This window comes from Oncorhynchus tshawytscha, linkage group LG30 (assembly GCF_018296145.1).
Source record: "Oncorhynchus tshawytscha isolate Ot180627B linkage group LG30, Otsh_v2.0, whole genome shotgun sequence".
NCBI lineage: Eukaryota > Metazoa > Chordata > Actinopteri > Salmoniformes > Salmonidae > Oncorhynchus > Oncorhynchus tshawytscha.
This window is the reverse complement of record NC_056458.1, coordinates 23,192,920-23,209,649: the sequence shown is the minus strand read 5'-3', so window position 1 is coordinate 23,209,649 and position 16,730 is coordinate 23,192,920. Positions and strand designations below refer to the sequence as shown.

The following is a 16,730-nucleotide window of genomic DNA, read 5'->3' as shown; positions in this document are numbered from 1 at the left end:
TGTAGCCTAATTAGCCCCCCCCACACACACACACACACACTGGCCAACAGTTTAAACTTTTATGTGGGCCTTTGATGTATAATCGGTTTGACAAATTGGCCTAGACTAGATAGTAGTAGCCTAGCCTACATGCATACATTGCAAATACGGTGTACCCTGCCCAAACCCCGAATACCAAAAAGTTGTATTTGTGTGTTTGTTTCGCATCACAGTGATATTACTTAGCAGACTGATTTGAGTAATTAATTGAGATCCATGCAATTAGGCTTTTCCATTTTGCATGAACAATGTTTCACTAATTGCAACCTCCCATTGAGCTAATTATTTCCCCATTGTGTTGTGATCCAAATTTGTGACGTCTGCCCGCCTAAAAGGGATCAGTTTTAGAACATGGATGATGACTTTGATTAATGGCCAAATCACTGCATGCGTTTTTCAATGGAGTAGAGAAGTGTGTGCGCTACCTATGTGAAAACGAGCATGTGCGAGCCTTGGGATTGATATTCTCACAGGGATACAAGCCTGAAATTAAATGTTATACATTTCCATTGTGTGAACTTCGCAGCACTGAGTTTGTTTTTGTACTTTTACTGCTATGTCTCAAATTCCTTGTTCTTCCATAGCTAAAACCAAGTGATGGATTGAATTGTACCTAGCGTGTCTTTTTCTGCTAGGGATTTTATGTGTATGAAGGACCGTGTGCGTCTGTCTATTTCAGAGCGGTCCATTGACTCTAGTCTGACCCAGTGCTAACCTCACTGCTCTCTCACCTTGTGGCCGATGGACATCCTACCTGACACCAACTGTGACCCCTCCTCCCCTACTGAGATGGAATTGAGACATTGTGAAGCAGTGTTTCCCCTATATGAATTTAGCAGATATTTAATATTGTCTTTAGGCTAACTCTTATGTGTGAAATTAGTTTCAGGCTGACTGGTGTAGTTTTTTTCCCCTCGCTCATCAACTTTGATAGTCAAGAATGTGTTTTGCATGTTTTTGTTTCCCTTACAATAAATGTGGTATAGTTCTAGTAAATAAGACCGTCCTGTAACCGCTTCCTTTTACAAAGTAAAAGGTAAGAGAATGGTACCAACCTGCAAGGCGCGTGGTGAAGTTATTAACGAGAACACCAACTCTAATAAATAGGCATAACACAAACTCATCGCCCATTCATCCATCTGTGATTCATTCAGTAAGGAGAGAGAGAGAGAGAGACGCATTAGCGCCTGGCTGGGTACCAAATTCCTACATCGCATTGTCTTGGCAGGTTAGTTGGGAATAGGTGTGGAAAAAAACAGGTTAAAAGGCTCTAAATACTTGATTTCAAAATTGTGACAACCGAGCAATGTAAAATACAAACATTTAGGAAAAGTCAGGGAAGTGGCAGGATGTTTTTTGTTGAGATTATTATTATTTACTCAATCAAATGTCAGTGGCTATTGGCCTATGCCAGTTTTGGTGTTAAAGTCAAATGAGTTTTTCCATACTTGAGTTCCTTCATTCCCATTTTCCACTTCTGCTCTGCTCTCATAAGAACAGTTCTCAAACCTCTGAAAAATGCTGAAAAGCATAGCAGCACGTAAGGACCAGCTCTTACATTTAATTATAACTGATGGCAAAAAAAATCCCATAATGACTATTGGTAATGGTTGTGTGTTTGCAAGATTCTCTGCTGTTGGGGAATGGGCAACTGTTTATTTCCTTGTATGGTTATGTTTATGAATATGCGCTCCAATGTGATGTAGACCTACTAATATAGCTACTTGAGCATCAAGCCTCACAGGCTCTGGTATAAGGGTTGCTGGTTAGTGAGGTGTCCTGATATGTTCCTCTGTTCCTGGTGTGTGTGTGCTGCATGCGTGGATGCGTTTGACCCTCTGTACTGTATGTGTGTGATTCCCTCTGTGTGTGGGTGTATGTCCTGATGTTTGACCCTCTGTTCCTGTGTGTTTTGGCAGGGAGTAAACGTCCGGCCCCAGAAGGATGCCCAGGTGGGGCGGGACGGCATGCGGAGGAAGGACTGGCACGACTACGAGGCAATCAGGAGAGATGCTGCTCGCTCTGGTAGGACAGAACTTCAGGAAATCCCTCGCACACACACACACACTCCCCTTTTTAGTTTGAGGTTTGAAGCCCACAACTATACTGCAATAACAAATGATTCCACACAAGGCATTATATGTTTGTAGGAACATGAGCTTTTCAATGGTTTTGATTCTAACACAACAACTGTAGGCCATTTAAAACTGATGTGCTCGACAGACTGCAAGACATTTCCAATGTCCTTATGGTTCATTCAGCAGGTACTGTACCTCAGACAGAAGAAGGGATTTTAGCTGACACTAAGTCCAGGTACTTTCACTGTCTGTCAGAGAAAAGCAGATCATTACTGGCTAGAACATGACAACAGATGGATGGACCAAGGCATTTCAACTTAAGTTGACATTATCTTTGCACTCATGTCTCTTCTGTTCTCTCTGTGCGTGTGTGCGTAGGTAACGGAGAGCAGGGTAAGCCATTTCCTCTGACGGACACTGACCGGGTGGACCAGGCCTACAGGGAGAATGGGTTCAACATCTATGTCAGCGATAGGATCTCCCTCAACCGCTCTGTCGCAGACATCCGGCACCCAAAGTGAGTGCGTGTTTCTCTTTTAATTTACCCAGCTTGTCAACTCCACATTCCTTTGAAAGGACAAGTAGAGTTTAGTCACCGTTGTTTCTTGGGCCCGATCGGTTGACAGATATTATTGGCCGACATTAGACTTTCCGTAGTCAGCGTATTTGAATATGTAAATAATCAAAAGTACACTTCACCAAGCAGCCAGCCCTGTCTTCATCACATTCTCACTTAGTTAACATAACATTAGCTTAGCTATCTAGCCAACAAGGTAGTTAGCCTAGCTAGCAATCTGTGCTACTTATATTCTAACACTGGGCTGGTGCAAAAGTGAACACCTGTCCATGATACAAAAATAACACGATTACTGTCTGGGCCTATTTATTTTAGACAGTGGGCTTATTTAGTTAGTTTTCCAAAAAATATGCTATCTGCAAAAAGCAAGACAGTTGTCGCAGCTCTATCATTCAGGCCATGGCTTGCATTCATGAGGAGTTAAGAAAACATTTGTCATAATGAACAGCTAACCTTTGTCGTAACATACACTCATTGCGAGGTTGCCATAAAGTGTTAGTTTACATGACCTTTGACTGTAAATACTGTAGTAAATCTACTCGAGACAAATGCTGATGATGAAACCTAGTGGTGACGTTCCGAACGACATGTTACTGCTTTTCAATGTTTATTTGTGACTCACAACCTGGATTAACAACAAGTGGTGTTTTTTTTACATTATTTAAAAGTAGACTCAGCTACAAAATGGTATATCATACACTGCATTTCAGGAACAATGGGAAAGTAATTCTGCTTTGAAAGTTGATCAACTTGTAAACTCATTTTTGAGAAAATCGTCTTTTGAATGTTTTGCTATCTAGTGAAGAGCTCTTCTTTGTCTACACCCATTCAGCATCGTTCACACCCTTACCCATCTCGTTTCGCTCTCGAAGTGCACACTCGACGCTCTGGCCGATGATTTGTTTACCTCTGGATAACATGAAAACAGCCTAACCAGCTCTGCTGGCAACAATTTAATTGCGCTTTTGTGCAGACGTATTCAATGGGTGTTGTACACGTCACATCGTAACATTTGCTAACGAGCCAGCCAGCCAACGTTAGCTAGTTAAACAATAAACAGTGCCAACCATGCCACAGTGCTGGGAGCTAACCAACCATGTTCAATGTTAGCTAGCTAACATTAGGCTCGAACTGGAACAACAAACGTCTCTGGGAAACTAATAATAACGTCAGGTAGGGAGCCAACCAACTAACGTTAGCTTGAAATGAAGCCACTCTCTGTCAAAATTAGAAAACGTGTAATATTTGAATGTAATGCTAGACTAACGTTACAATCAAATATTACACTAGCTATCTTACCTGTATACATCATCATGCATGGATGCGTCTCCCTGTCAGGAATGCTACACCACGGTTGCCCTTAATTTGAAGATGAAATCCGGAGACCGGTTTTGCCTCCATCTCTTTAGCTATCATACTCTAATTCCGCTGATTTTCAAAACTTGATCCTCCAGGAAGTGGAGAGCCACACGTATGCAGCTCTACTACACAATATATTTTTTTATCAGCATTTGATAGGATTACCACACAGACTGACAAGCTTCTATGGCAGACCAATCCGGACTCCTCTCTCAGCATGTCCAGCCCACTCATTATCTCAGCCAATCATGGCTAGTGGGGAAGGTTGGCAGCTCTTTCTTTGGCTTAACCAAAAAGGCTCGTAATTTAATAATTGTATTTGTATTTACAGATGGCATACGAGTGTGTTATTAAGGCACATGAAAGTTCAGGAAGACATTTCTGCCCAAAAATGCATTTTGATAAATAAATAATTTTGACATTCAAACGGCTCTCCTGTTAAGTTGTGACATTCTACATACCCCTAGTTTCCTGAATCTGGTCACATTTGTGAACTGCAGTTTCAGATTTACTTTGTTTAAATCAATCTGGCCAGTGACCCTTTGTGGTGGTTTAGCATATAGAGGATCTAGTTTATTTTTGGTGGAAATCCTGTAAACCACAAATAAAATGTTCTCATTCAGGACATTTATATTTTCTTGAAAGCATCATTCAGAATATCTGTTTAATTCCTTCACACAAAAGTTGTATAAACCTAGGTCTGTTTTTTCATTCCACCCCTAAAACAAAATATCGACAGATATATCAGTAATCGGTGACTTTTGCCTCCCTAAAATGGGAATCGGGGGAAAAAAATCACATGAGGGTTGGGCTCTAGTTGTTTCATATGCTCCTGATGATACAAAATGCATGTGAGCATTAAGTGGAAGGTGTATTTCATTCATATTTGAAGATATAGCTACTTTCCTCATAAGCTATTGAGTATATTTACAGTGGGGCAAAAAAGTATTTAGTGAGCCACCAATTGTGCAAGTTTTCCCACTTAAAAAGATGAGAGGCCTGTAATTTTCATCATAGGCACACTTCAACTATGACAGACAAAATGAGAAAAAAACATCCAGAAAATCACATTGTAGGCTTTTTAATTTATTTATTTGCAAATTATGGTGGAAAATAAGTATTTTGTCACCTACAAACAAGCAAGATGTCTGGCTCTCACAGACCTGTGAGGCCTAGTATGGCATTAGTCATCTCAACACCTTATTCTTCTTCTCTTAATCGGTGTAAGGTCAGAATCAAAGTAAGCGTACGCCAAATAAAGCACCTTGTTTTCTGAGCAGTCTTTCAAATTGTTAGTACATGTAAACATCTTAATCAGAGTTCCAGTGGTGTATTTGATCAGTGCATGGGCCAGTACCGTTAGTGCAAGCATCCCTCTTATGCGCGAGTGAGTTCACGAAATGGAAATAAATTCATTAGGTCCTAATCTATGGACTTAACTGGGCAGTGGTGCAGCCATGGGTAGGCCTGGGAGGGCATAGGTGTCAGAAAAGTTACCACAGGGATAACTGGCTTGTGGCGGCCCAGCGTTCATAGCGACTCCTTCGATGTCGGCTCTTCCTATCATTGTGAAGCAGAATTCACCAAGCATTGGATTGTTCACCCACTAATAGGGAACGTGAGATGGGCAGGATGGGTTTAGACCGTCGTGAGACAGGTTAGTTTTACCCTACTGATGTGTTGTTGCAATCACTTGGGAGTTTTTCCCACAAAATATATTTTTATATGCAGAAATACTAATCAGTTTCATCAGCTGTCCAGGTGGCTGGTCTCAGACGATCCTGCATGTGAAGAAGCCGGATGTGGCGGTCCTGGACTGGCGTAGTTACACATGGTCTGCGGTTGTGAGGCCAGTTGGACGTACTGCCAAATTTTTTAAAACAATGAAGGTGGCTTATGGTAGAGAAATTAGCATTCAATTATCTGTAAAGAACTCTGGTTGACATTCCTGCAGTCAGCATGCCAATTGCACGCTCCCTCAACTTGAGACATCTGTGGCATTGTGTTTTGTGACAAAACGGCACATTTTAGAGTGGCCTTTAATTATCCCCAGCACAAGGTGCACCTGAGTGGTGAGCATGCTGTTTAATCAGCTTCTTTGCCACACCTGTCAGGTGGATGGATTATCTTGGCAAAGGAGAAATGCTCACTAACAGGGATGTAAACAAATTTGTGCACAAAATTAGAGAGAAATAAGAGTTTTGTGCACATGGAAAATCTCTAATATTGTATTTCAGCTCATGAAACATGGGGTCAACACTTTGCATGTTGCATTTATATTTTTGTTCAGCATAAATAGTTTTCACATAGAAACTTCGTCCAAACTCCAAACCAAATAGTCTTCACAAAAATAACATGGTGGTAGAACGTTCTAGAACGTAGAACGTTTATTTTGTTAGATTTTCTGCATTTATTAAAAGTCCCGTCAGGTATCTTGATTTCAGATGATAATCTGATTTAGGGTTGGGCGGTATTCATATTTTCATACCGTCCTCCTCTCATACTGGGATATATACGGTATTACCGGATTAGTACACAAGGGGGCACATTAAAAAAAAAATTGCTGCCCAATGTATATATATCAGATTTCTAACAAAATTAGCACAGGTAATAGTGAATGTCAACGGAGGCTGCTAGCTAAATATGCTATCGAGTGCAAGCGAAAATAAACTAATTGCAAAGATGGGCAATCCAGCTCATGAAGTTATACATATACAGGTAGGAGCTACCAAATGTCATTTTTGGTGAGTTTGGACATTTTACAGCGACCGTGAACTAGCAACATTGTGCAAATTAACAAAGTTTTGACGTATGCTTGTCTGAAGGAAGAACCATACTAGCTCTGGAGCAGCGTGTGTACGCTACACGCTGTGTATGTCTGGAGTCGCTAGGGCAATGAGCCTGCCTGTTCTGCTCTGAGAGGAGAAGATGGGCTGAGAACGAAGAGGAGAAAAAACGCAAGGAAATCAAGATGGTGGCATCTGTACAAATAACGAATCCAAAGGGATTTGACTTGTCACAGCTTTCTGCCGTGTTTGATAATATGATGCCCTGTCACCTTATTAATTCATCCACTTACTTAGATTAACTAGCAAATTAAAGTTAGGGGTCGCGTTAATGCAGAATTCTACATTTTTCACGCAGGAAACAAAGAATTCATAAGAAATATCTTGCAGATTTAAAATGCTTCTTATTGTAATGTAAGCTCTATTTAAGACAAATGTCGGGCTTCAGTTGCACTTCTCCACTCCGATGAGAATTCACTAACAGACATTCTATCAGCAGACGGAGCTCTGACTGATGTGTATCTACAATCAAATCCGTGACTGGCTCAACTGTTCTGTGGAACTAGGGTAAGCTTCATAATGTAAAATAACAACAGATTTGATTGATTTAGGATCCCTATTAGCCGATGCCAATGGCAACAGGTAGTCTTACTGAGGTCCGACACAACTTTTAAAAAAACATACAATTTACTATACATTTTAAAATATTAACATGTGCGTGTGTGCATCTATCAGTTACACATGCATTTCAGTACTTGCACACAGAAATTAGGTCACATGGGGAGAGGCGTTGTGCCGGGATTAATGTTCCTTCCAATTTTTGGGGGCACTGAGCAAATCTTTGGTCTTGTGAGCGGAAACTTGAACATTGTGAGAATTTTGTGCAACTTCCGGCGCGCATTTACAGTGAACACTGAAGCTGTAGCCTTAGTTTTTTTTGGCTAATGTAAGCCTACCAACAAAACAAATGGAGCAAATCCCATAACATTTTCACATGGAAATAGCTTTTGATTTCTATGATGGCCTGTGTGTGGTGTTCAGTGCAGTCCTACATGGCATAACTGTTTTACTTTGTCTGTAACACCATGGGCCAAATAGGTGACTGTACATTACGTTGTGTTTATATGATGCAAGAAACCACTTTACAAAATAAAATGTATTATTACCATACAGAGAATTAGACAATGTAGGCTACCTGTCTGAAAATACAACACTTCCCCTTTTTAAAAATGTAAACACAAGCTTTTTACCTGACTGGCTTTTCAAAGACAGCTTCAAAGACAGCTTGACATGTACCTTACATGTTTTGTGTTCTTGTAGGAAGCAGTAACTCCCCATTGCTGACCTACAGTTGAAGTCAGAAGTTTACATACACTTAGGTTGGAGTTATTAAAACTTGTTTTTCAACCACTCCATACATTTCTTGTTAACAAACTATAGCTTTGGCAAGTTGTTTAGGACATCTACATTATGCATGACACAAGTCATTTTTCCAACAATTGTTTACATGCAGATTGTTTCACTTATAATTCACTGTATCACAATTCCAGTGGGTCAGAAGTTTACATACACTAAGTTGACTGTGCCTTTAAACAGCTTGGAAAATTCCAGAAAATTATGTAATGTCTTTAGAAGCTTCTGATAGGCTAATTGACATCATTTAAGTCAATTGGTGGTGTACCTGTGGATGTAATCCCATAGAAAATGTGTGTGCGAGCAAGGAGACTTACAAATCTGACTCACTTACACCAGCTCTGTCAGGAGGAATGGGTCAAAATTCACCCAACTTATTGTGGGAAGCTTGTGGAAGGCTACCTGAAATGTTTGACCCAAGTTAAACCATTTAAAGGCAATGCTACCAAACACTCAATTAGTATATCTACACTTCTGACCCACTGGGAATGTGATGAAAGAAATAAAAGCTGAAGTAAATCATTCTCTCTACTATTATTCTGACATTTCACATTCTTAAAATAAAATAGTGATCCTAACTGACCTAAGACATGGACTTTTTACTGTGGGACCTAGACAGCTGTGTGCCTTTCCAAATCATGTCCAATCAATTGATCTTACCACAGGTGGACTCCAAGTTGTAGAAACATCTCAAGGATGATCAATAGAAACAGAATGCTCAATTTCGAGTCCCATAGCAAAGGGTCTGAATACTTATGTAATGTATTTATTTTGAATACATTTGCAAAATATTCTATAAACCTGTTTTCGCTTCATCATTATGGGTAATTGTTTGTGGATTGATGAGGGAAAAAAACAATTTTATCATTTTCAGAATAAGGCTGAAAAGTAACAAAGTGGAAAAAGTCCAGGGGTCTGAATACTTTCCGAAAGCATTGTATAACGACTTGTAACTGCCAGTAGAGAATAGCTTATGTTCCCTAAGCTGTTCAATGGTGTTGGATAAAGACATCTGGGTCTTAGTATCCAGGGCCTTTTGGCTTCTTCTGGGTACATTTCCCCTAGTCTAATTTCAGTGAGTAGAGTCTCTGCGGAATGGGCTACTGCCTGCTCAGTGCTCTTACAGTCCCTAGCCATCTCGCTCCAAGCAGCCCATTGATGTTTCAACAGCCATGGGAATGACACGTTGGCCCCTTCAGAGGAATTTAAGGGTCCGATCTGGCAGATTTGTCGGTTGTTTAATAATGTGTAATGAAGCGGTGGCTTACGGCTTGCCCGCTGCCGCAGTCACTCGCCCAAGCTCTGTGGCTGGCGTCTCACTTTCCCTATTATTATTATTTTTTTACGCCGCTCTACTCCCTTGCTCTGTCCTTAGGAGCCCTGCTAAGGAGTCTGGTTAGGGAGTAGGGTTAGGCGGTATCCACATTTTCACATCGTTATGTCTCTCACCCTGGGATTTTCAATATTATCTGTTTAGTACACAAGGGGGCGACAAATGCAAAAAGAAACATGTCTTTCAAAAATGCTAAAATTAGCACAAGTAATAGTGTATTTCCATGGCGGCTGCTAGCTAAATATACTAACGAGCGCAAATGAAAATAAATTTAAAAATTCCAAAGACCGGCAATCCAATTCATAAAGTTATACGTATATAGGTAGGAGCTACCAAATGTCTTTTTTTTGGGGGGTGAGTTTGAACATTTACAAGTGAATGTGAATGAGAGACATTGTTCAAATAAACAACATTTTGAGGAATGCTTGTCTGAAGGAAGAAAAGTACTGGCTTTCCAGCAGCATGTCTACACCTGGTTTCTGTGTGGAGTCTAAAGTAGCAAAGGCAACGGGCCTGCCTAGGCATCTGACTGATTTTGTACTTAAGTTGCACTTCTAAACTCGGATGAGAGTTTCGGCACACAGTGCTCGGACTTATGTAGCTATTTTTCTCTGGTAATTTTCTTGGTGTAGCCAGCCTATTTATCTCTGGTAAAATGCAAGAGTAACTTAAAGCAAAACGTTAGCAAATATAGCTGGCTACATTCTTTCTATGATATGCCTAAACATTAGAAATATGATGGCCATGAATCGATTTTGCAAAAAAGACGTTGCTTTTAAAAAAATTGTAAGCTCATTTACTCATTTGGCTGCCAGCCAAGTAGCGTTGCCCTTCTGTTTATCTGATGAAAATGAAGCTATTTTTTGTGGAACGTGTGGGAAAGAAACAACTTGTTGCACATCCCAAAAACACTGGTTTTCGGTATAGAGCGCTACCTCTGTCAATACACAGCTGGACTCACCTGCTCCCCTTTTCTCCTGTTGTGCTATTTACTAACAAACACGTGACTGGCTCAACTGTTCTGGGGAACTACGGTAAGCTTCATAATGTAAAATAATGTGATGTGTGAAATGAAGAACGCAATCTGCTTTATCTCCTAACGCTTTGCACAAGTTGACTGCAGGGTTTAGTAAAACAATTGCTACAAATATTAAAATGTATTGAAAACTTGCATTTTTTATTTTTTTTCAAACGTATTAAAAAACCCTCCTCTGGCTATTTCCAAATACCCCAGTATACCGCCTTTGCAAATTAGGGAGCAATTAGCTATCTCACACTCGTTCCTCTTTCTCACCCTCTCTCCCGCTTTCGGTCTCTCGCAGCACTATCTGTGGGACCTGGGACCCTCTCCTCTTTAGTGAAAAAGTGAGGGATGATGAAGAGGATGCTGTGGCAGGAGCTTGGCCTTCTGAAGGCTGAAGTGTCACTGTGACAATCTGCTGTCAGGCCCATCACTCTGTCAGTTAGACCAATGAGGTGGCCACACCTGCCCTCTCGTATCTAATCGGTGGTCCTGTCTGCCCTGGAGGCCCGCTCCCGCGTGGTGACAGTCATGTTGTCACCACCGGAATTGCAGAGTGGATATCTGGTCTTGATACATTCAATGTCTTTGATTCGCTGTGACAGTATTCCAATGAAGGAAGCCACTAAATTCCATTGCTCTAGCGATACAATGCAAGGAAATGTGGGTGTGCTCGTAATTGGTCTGAGTTGTCTCAATGTTTTGCAACAAATTAGATTTGGCCTAGTGCTCTGCTCTAGCTCTCATTTTTACCAATGAACCAGAAACTGCCGCTTTCATTATCTGCTATGATTACTTCAATATAGTAATCATATTATATAGCCTAATATTGTGATATATCATTACTGTGTATCATTGTGTACGGTTGCATTTGTGGGTCATGAATACTAGGCCTACATGATAATACTAAAGTATTGTTGATCTCTCCAGAAGATAACTTTTGTGCAACACCAGGGCCTGTCATCATAAAGAATCTCACACTATGAGTGATCTAGGATTAGACCCACCCGGCCATGTAATGTTATTCACTATGCTCTTAAAAGCTAAAACTGATCCTCATACTCAGACACTTTATGAAGACCAACCCTGCTCTACAGCCCCTCAGTAGTCACTCTATTTGCTTTTTGGCAATTGCTGTTTGTTTGTTGCTTATTATTTTATTTGCCTGTTTGTGTGTGTTTAGCTGTAAACAGAAGCTGTATGGGGAGAAGTTGCCCAACACCAGCATCATCATCCCATTCCACAACGAAGGTTGGTCGTCCCTGCTCAGGACAGTACACAGCGTGCTCAACCGCTCTCCCCCTGAGCTCATCGCTGAGGTCATACTGGTGGACGACTTCAGTGACAAAGGTACGCACGTGCGTGTGTCTACTACCATTCAAAGGTTTGAGGTCACTTAGAAATGTCCTTGTTTTTTTTGTTCAATAACTAAATGCATGCTCTTGAACCGATCGCTGCCCGCATACACACACAGAGGAAAGAGTCGGCCCGAGAATTGAACCCTGTGGCACCCCCATAGAGACTGCCAGAGGTCCGGACAACAGGCCCTCCAATTTGACACACTGAACTCTATCTGAGAAGTAGTTGGTGAACCAAGCGAGGCAATCATTTGAGAAGCCAAGGCTATTGAGTCTGCCAATAAGAATGCGGTGATTGACAGAGTCGAAAGCCTTGGCCAGGTAGATGAAGATGGCTGCACAGTACTGTCTTTTATCAATGGTGGTTATGATATAGTTTAGGAACTTGAGCGTGGCTGAGGTGCACCCATGACCAGCTCGGAAACCAGATTGCATAGTGGAGAAGGTATGGTGGGATTCGAAATGGTCTGTGACCTGTTTGTTAACTTGGCTTTCGAAGACATTAGAAAGACAGGGCAGGATGGATAAAGGTCTGTAACATTTTGGGTCTAAGAGTGTCAAATGCTTCCTCAGTGTACAAGTGACTCATTTGTTTACTAGTGTTTCGGCTGTTTGCAGAGGGCTATCCTGTGGTCATTTATTAATGAGGCTCAGACTGCCGCAGCTGAGCTCTTCTCTTCCAAGCCCCTCTCAGCCTCCACCCTGCATTCATCACACAATGTTTAATTCATCTTTAATTAGCTCCCGCTGCCACCGCCACCCTGGACTCATTGACGGATGTGTTGACCATCTCCACTTTAGGAATTAATTGTTCAGTGCCTTTTGAGGTAGGAGCAAAGAGATGGAATGACGTGGGGTCCTCACTGGTTCACTTAATGTTTTTTATAAGTTTAATTCTTCAAAACCAATATTGCATTAATTAACATTACTGTTATCTTTTTATTTGTTGTGTGTCAGTGGGGAGGGATTAATCATATCGGTTAAAATCCCTGTGTGTAGGGCCTCCCGAGTGGTGCAGCTGTCTAAGGCACTGCATAACAGTGCTAGGGGCATCACTACAGACCCGGCTTTGATCCTGGGCTTTATCACAACCGGCTGTGATCCGCAGTCCCATAGGGCGGCGCACAATTGGCCTAGCGTCGTCTGGGTTAGGGGAGGGTTTGGCCAGGGGGACTTAGCTCATCCCACTCTAGCAACTCCTTGTGGCGGCCCGGGTGCATGCAGGCTGACCTTGGTCGGTGCAGCTGGCTTCCGGGTTAAACAGGCGGGTGTTAAGAAGTGCGTTTTGGCGGGTCATGTTTCGGGGGACACATAACTGGACTTTCGCTTCCCGTGCCCGTTGGAGAGTTGCAGCAATAAGACGAGATCGAAACGGGGGGGAAATACCACAACAACCAAAAATCCCTGTTTTGCATAATTTCCTGCCCAAACTTTCTCCTGGGATATTTCAGAATTCACTTTCTCTATAGATAGAATATTGAGCATGACTTTGTTATAGGGGAGCAGAATAGGAAAGGCTATAATGTGATCTGCAGCGTCTTTGGTAAAGTACAGACTGTAAAGGCTATAGGTCACATACTATAGACTTTTAAACGTGGGGTTGCACAGAGCATTCAATGCTGTTTGACCGCACACTGTACTGAATGGCTTCTGGCACAGTGCTGTGGAGGAGTCATATTTGCTCAGGAAAAATTAACAAATTATTTTGCTCATGCTGTCCAGGGTCTGATTCCTATTCAGTCCCATAATCAATCCAGGTCGAGCACCCCTTCTTCCCCTCCAGGGGAATTAGTAACTTCGACGTGGCTGCAGCAAAATGCTGTTTCCCCCAGTGTCGGCCTCTTTTAGGAAACCCTGTGGGTTCGCTGCCTGTTGCATTGGGGCTTTGCAGTATGGGAAACCCTGGTTCCAGCGTGTTGTCCTTTCACTGCCACAAAGCCTTGGCCCGTGGAGGGGTAGACCGGGTTGCCACAGTTCCCGGGTCTGCAGCGCAGAAATTCAATACTTTTGCCGCGTGGTGCAATAGCCGTCCCAAACAGTTCCTTCGCCTCGACGGGAATGTCAATGAAATATGCTTCCTTCTTGTCCGAGAGGCTGCATAAGTTGAGCATGCAGTCGCCGTCTGTGTGTGGTCGAGGGAAGGTCCCTGCAGTGCACGTAAGACTCGGGGTCTGCCTTAGCGTGCTCAGACACCAAGCAGGCAATACACGAAGAGTGTGTGTCCTTTCCTGCTATTTTAGCCCTGCATGGACATAGGTGTGCTGGGGCAGGAGCCCTGCTCGGTTCTCCCTATTCAGGGGCAGCAGGCTCCATGCCTACGAGAATAGTATTCCTTGGGCAAAAAGTGTAGGAAGGAATGCTGGTGTGGTTAGCTTGCTTTCCAGAGAGCTAGGCAAATTCAGCTTGATCCTTGCAACATTGGCTAAGAAAGTCTTGAGCGTTCATTTCGTGGGCTATTAGCCTATCTAGCTATCACAAAGCTAGCCGGAGAAAGTGTGTGCTTTCTTAGTCTTATGTCGAGAGAGGTAGCAATTCTACCTTTCCAGCTAGAAAATGCATTTAGTTCAGTGCTAGCCTAAGGAAACTGCATGGTGGCAGGGACAATCGGCAGTTGCTAAATCCATTTTTGGACTAAATTCATGATATCTACCAATTTGATTCTTGAAGAATATAACTTGTAAATGCCTCATGAGCTAAGTTCAACTGTCGTACCCCAGTTGTACACCAGTTGAGCTACCGTAACTAGGTGACCTGTAGTAATTCAGATATTGTTATATATTATCTGGAGGAATGCACATTTTGTTTAGATTTGGTTACAATTGGCTTAGCTGGTTATAGGAAATAAAACAATGTAGTACTGTTGATGAAACACATGGTAGGTATTTGTTTGTTTGTAATCATCAACATACTGGTAGCTATGGTAATTACATCCTCGTGTACATATTATGTAATTACAGCAGTACACAACAAACTGCTGTGTCATCTAGACTGTTTTCAGATTTTTGTATCACAAGCAATGTTTGATCATTTCTATTTGTCTTCTGACAGCTTCATTTGGATTTGTCAACCAAAACCTTTTTCTTCCTCTTCAGTAAGTCACTGCAAAGTCAGTCTTTTGTTGTTGGACTTCTCAGTGTAACTTCCATTCAGTGTATGTTCTCTGTATCATTGTTTCCCTCGCCTCATCACGAGATCTTCAATTTGAGTATAGGTGTGCAGAGTGCAAAAACTCATGAATAGGAGATACCCACACACACAGTCCCCTCTTTGCCCGTTTCTCCCATCCTCTGTAACATTTCTTTCTCCGTCTCTCTCTGTGGCTGTTAAACCTTGCTGTCTCGCTCTGTCTCTCCCTCTGTCTTTTCTGCCCACGATCACCTTGTGTTGCCAGGTCTATCTTGTGGGCAGCTCTAATTTCATGGAGCAGCTCAGGCGTGAGGTCTGAGTCACAGAAAGTAAGTGTCGCTCGCACGCTCTTTTTTCCATCCGTCTCCTCTTCCCACCCTTAGGGAGGGGCTCTGTTTTCACTCTTCATCCCCTTCCCCTCTCCTTCCTGGACACCCAGTTTGGTGGACACATGAGGAGATGGAAGGGGCCTGGTACTGCGGTGGAATGGCTGTCAGTCACCTCAGGAATGTGTGTAAAAAAAAAAATTTTAAAGAACGGCCATGTCCTTTGGTCTCTGACAACCTGCAGGGTGGCATTAGAGCCCTGTGTGCTTGAACTCCGTGCCTACTGTTTTCATGGAGCATTTGACATTGAGCAGAAGTGATTTTACAGTGCAGCAGACAAAACAGCGCTCAGCACAGGAAGTTGTTCTGCATGTCAGAGACTATGCAGAAAGTTGTCTAGTGGGTTGTCAGGGCCATACAGGGAGGATGCTAGACAGCTCTGAGGGCTTTGTGCACAGTCATTGGTCTGTGTGAGGTCGATCAGCTGATCTCTTTCCCTGTCACATATTGCTTCATCATGTTCTGCTTTTGTAGGTATCAGCAAAGCCCCTCAGATCGCTCTAAGGGTTTCTATTTCTCTCACGATTTCACATGTTTTAAACTCATCCCCCGCAGCTCCTGTCAGAAAAGTGGGCCTCGCTTTTCTCCAAGTTGGCATGGCAACCAGACTGCTACGCTATATTCTCCCATGGGGGGGATGCTGTCAGGCAGCTGTTTGACTGATGGCCCCCACTGGCCTTCTCCCACAAGCCATTTTCATGGAGATTTCCCCCTAATTGATTTAATCTGTCCAGATTGTTCCATCTCCCCCATGTTTAAATCACATCGGACCCATTTCCTGTATGTGACATGGGGCTTTAGTGCCACAGCATCAAATATGTTTTTTTTGTCACGTGGGGCGGCATCATTGTAAATAAGAATTTGTTCTTAACTGACTTGCCAGAAACATTTTTTACAAATGTGCTGGATACAACACCTTACAGTAAAATGCTTACTTAAAAGCCCTTAACCAACAATGCAGTTTTAAGAAAATAATTTACTATATTTACAATAAAATAACAATAATGAGGCTATAAACAGGGGGTACTGGTATTGAGTCAATGTGCGGGGGTACAAGTTAGTCGTGTGAATTTGTACATGTAGATAGGGGTAAAGTGACTTGGTGCTCCGGTACCGCTTACCTTACTTGGGTGACAGGAATCTTGTACATTTCTTTGGTCCTTCCTCTGACATCGCCTAGCATATAGGTCCTGGATGGCAGGAAGCTTGGCCCCAGTGATGTACTTACTACCCTCTTTAGGGTTACCGACCAGT

At 42.4% G+C, this 16,730-nt stretch overlaps 1 protein-coding gene across 2 annotated transcripts in view; it reads left to right on the top strand.

The window, feature by feature from the left end:
• The window catches only part of LOC112228555 (polypeptide N-acetylgalactosaminyltransferase 10), an 82,704-nt gene that overhangs the window by 19,954 nt on the left and 46,020 nt on the right, over positions 1-16,730 (top strand). The window contains exons 2-4 of one of the 2 annotated variants that reach the window (XM_024393964.2): positions 1,959-2,064; positions 2,496-2,634; positions 11,790-11,956. In XM_024393964.2, the coding sequence (XP_024249732.1) occupies positions 1,959-2,064; positions 2,496-2,634; positions 11,790-11,956 (412 nt within the window). Of the gene's footprint in view, positions 1-1,958; positions 2,065-2,495; positions 2,635-7,338; positions 7,407-11,789; positions 11,957-16,730 lie in introns of those variants that run through there. The other variant, XM_042309272.1, reaches the window with a different exon arrangement.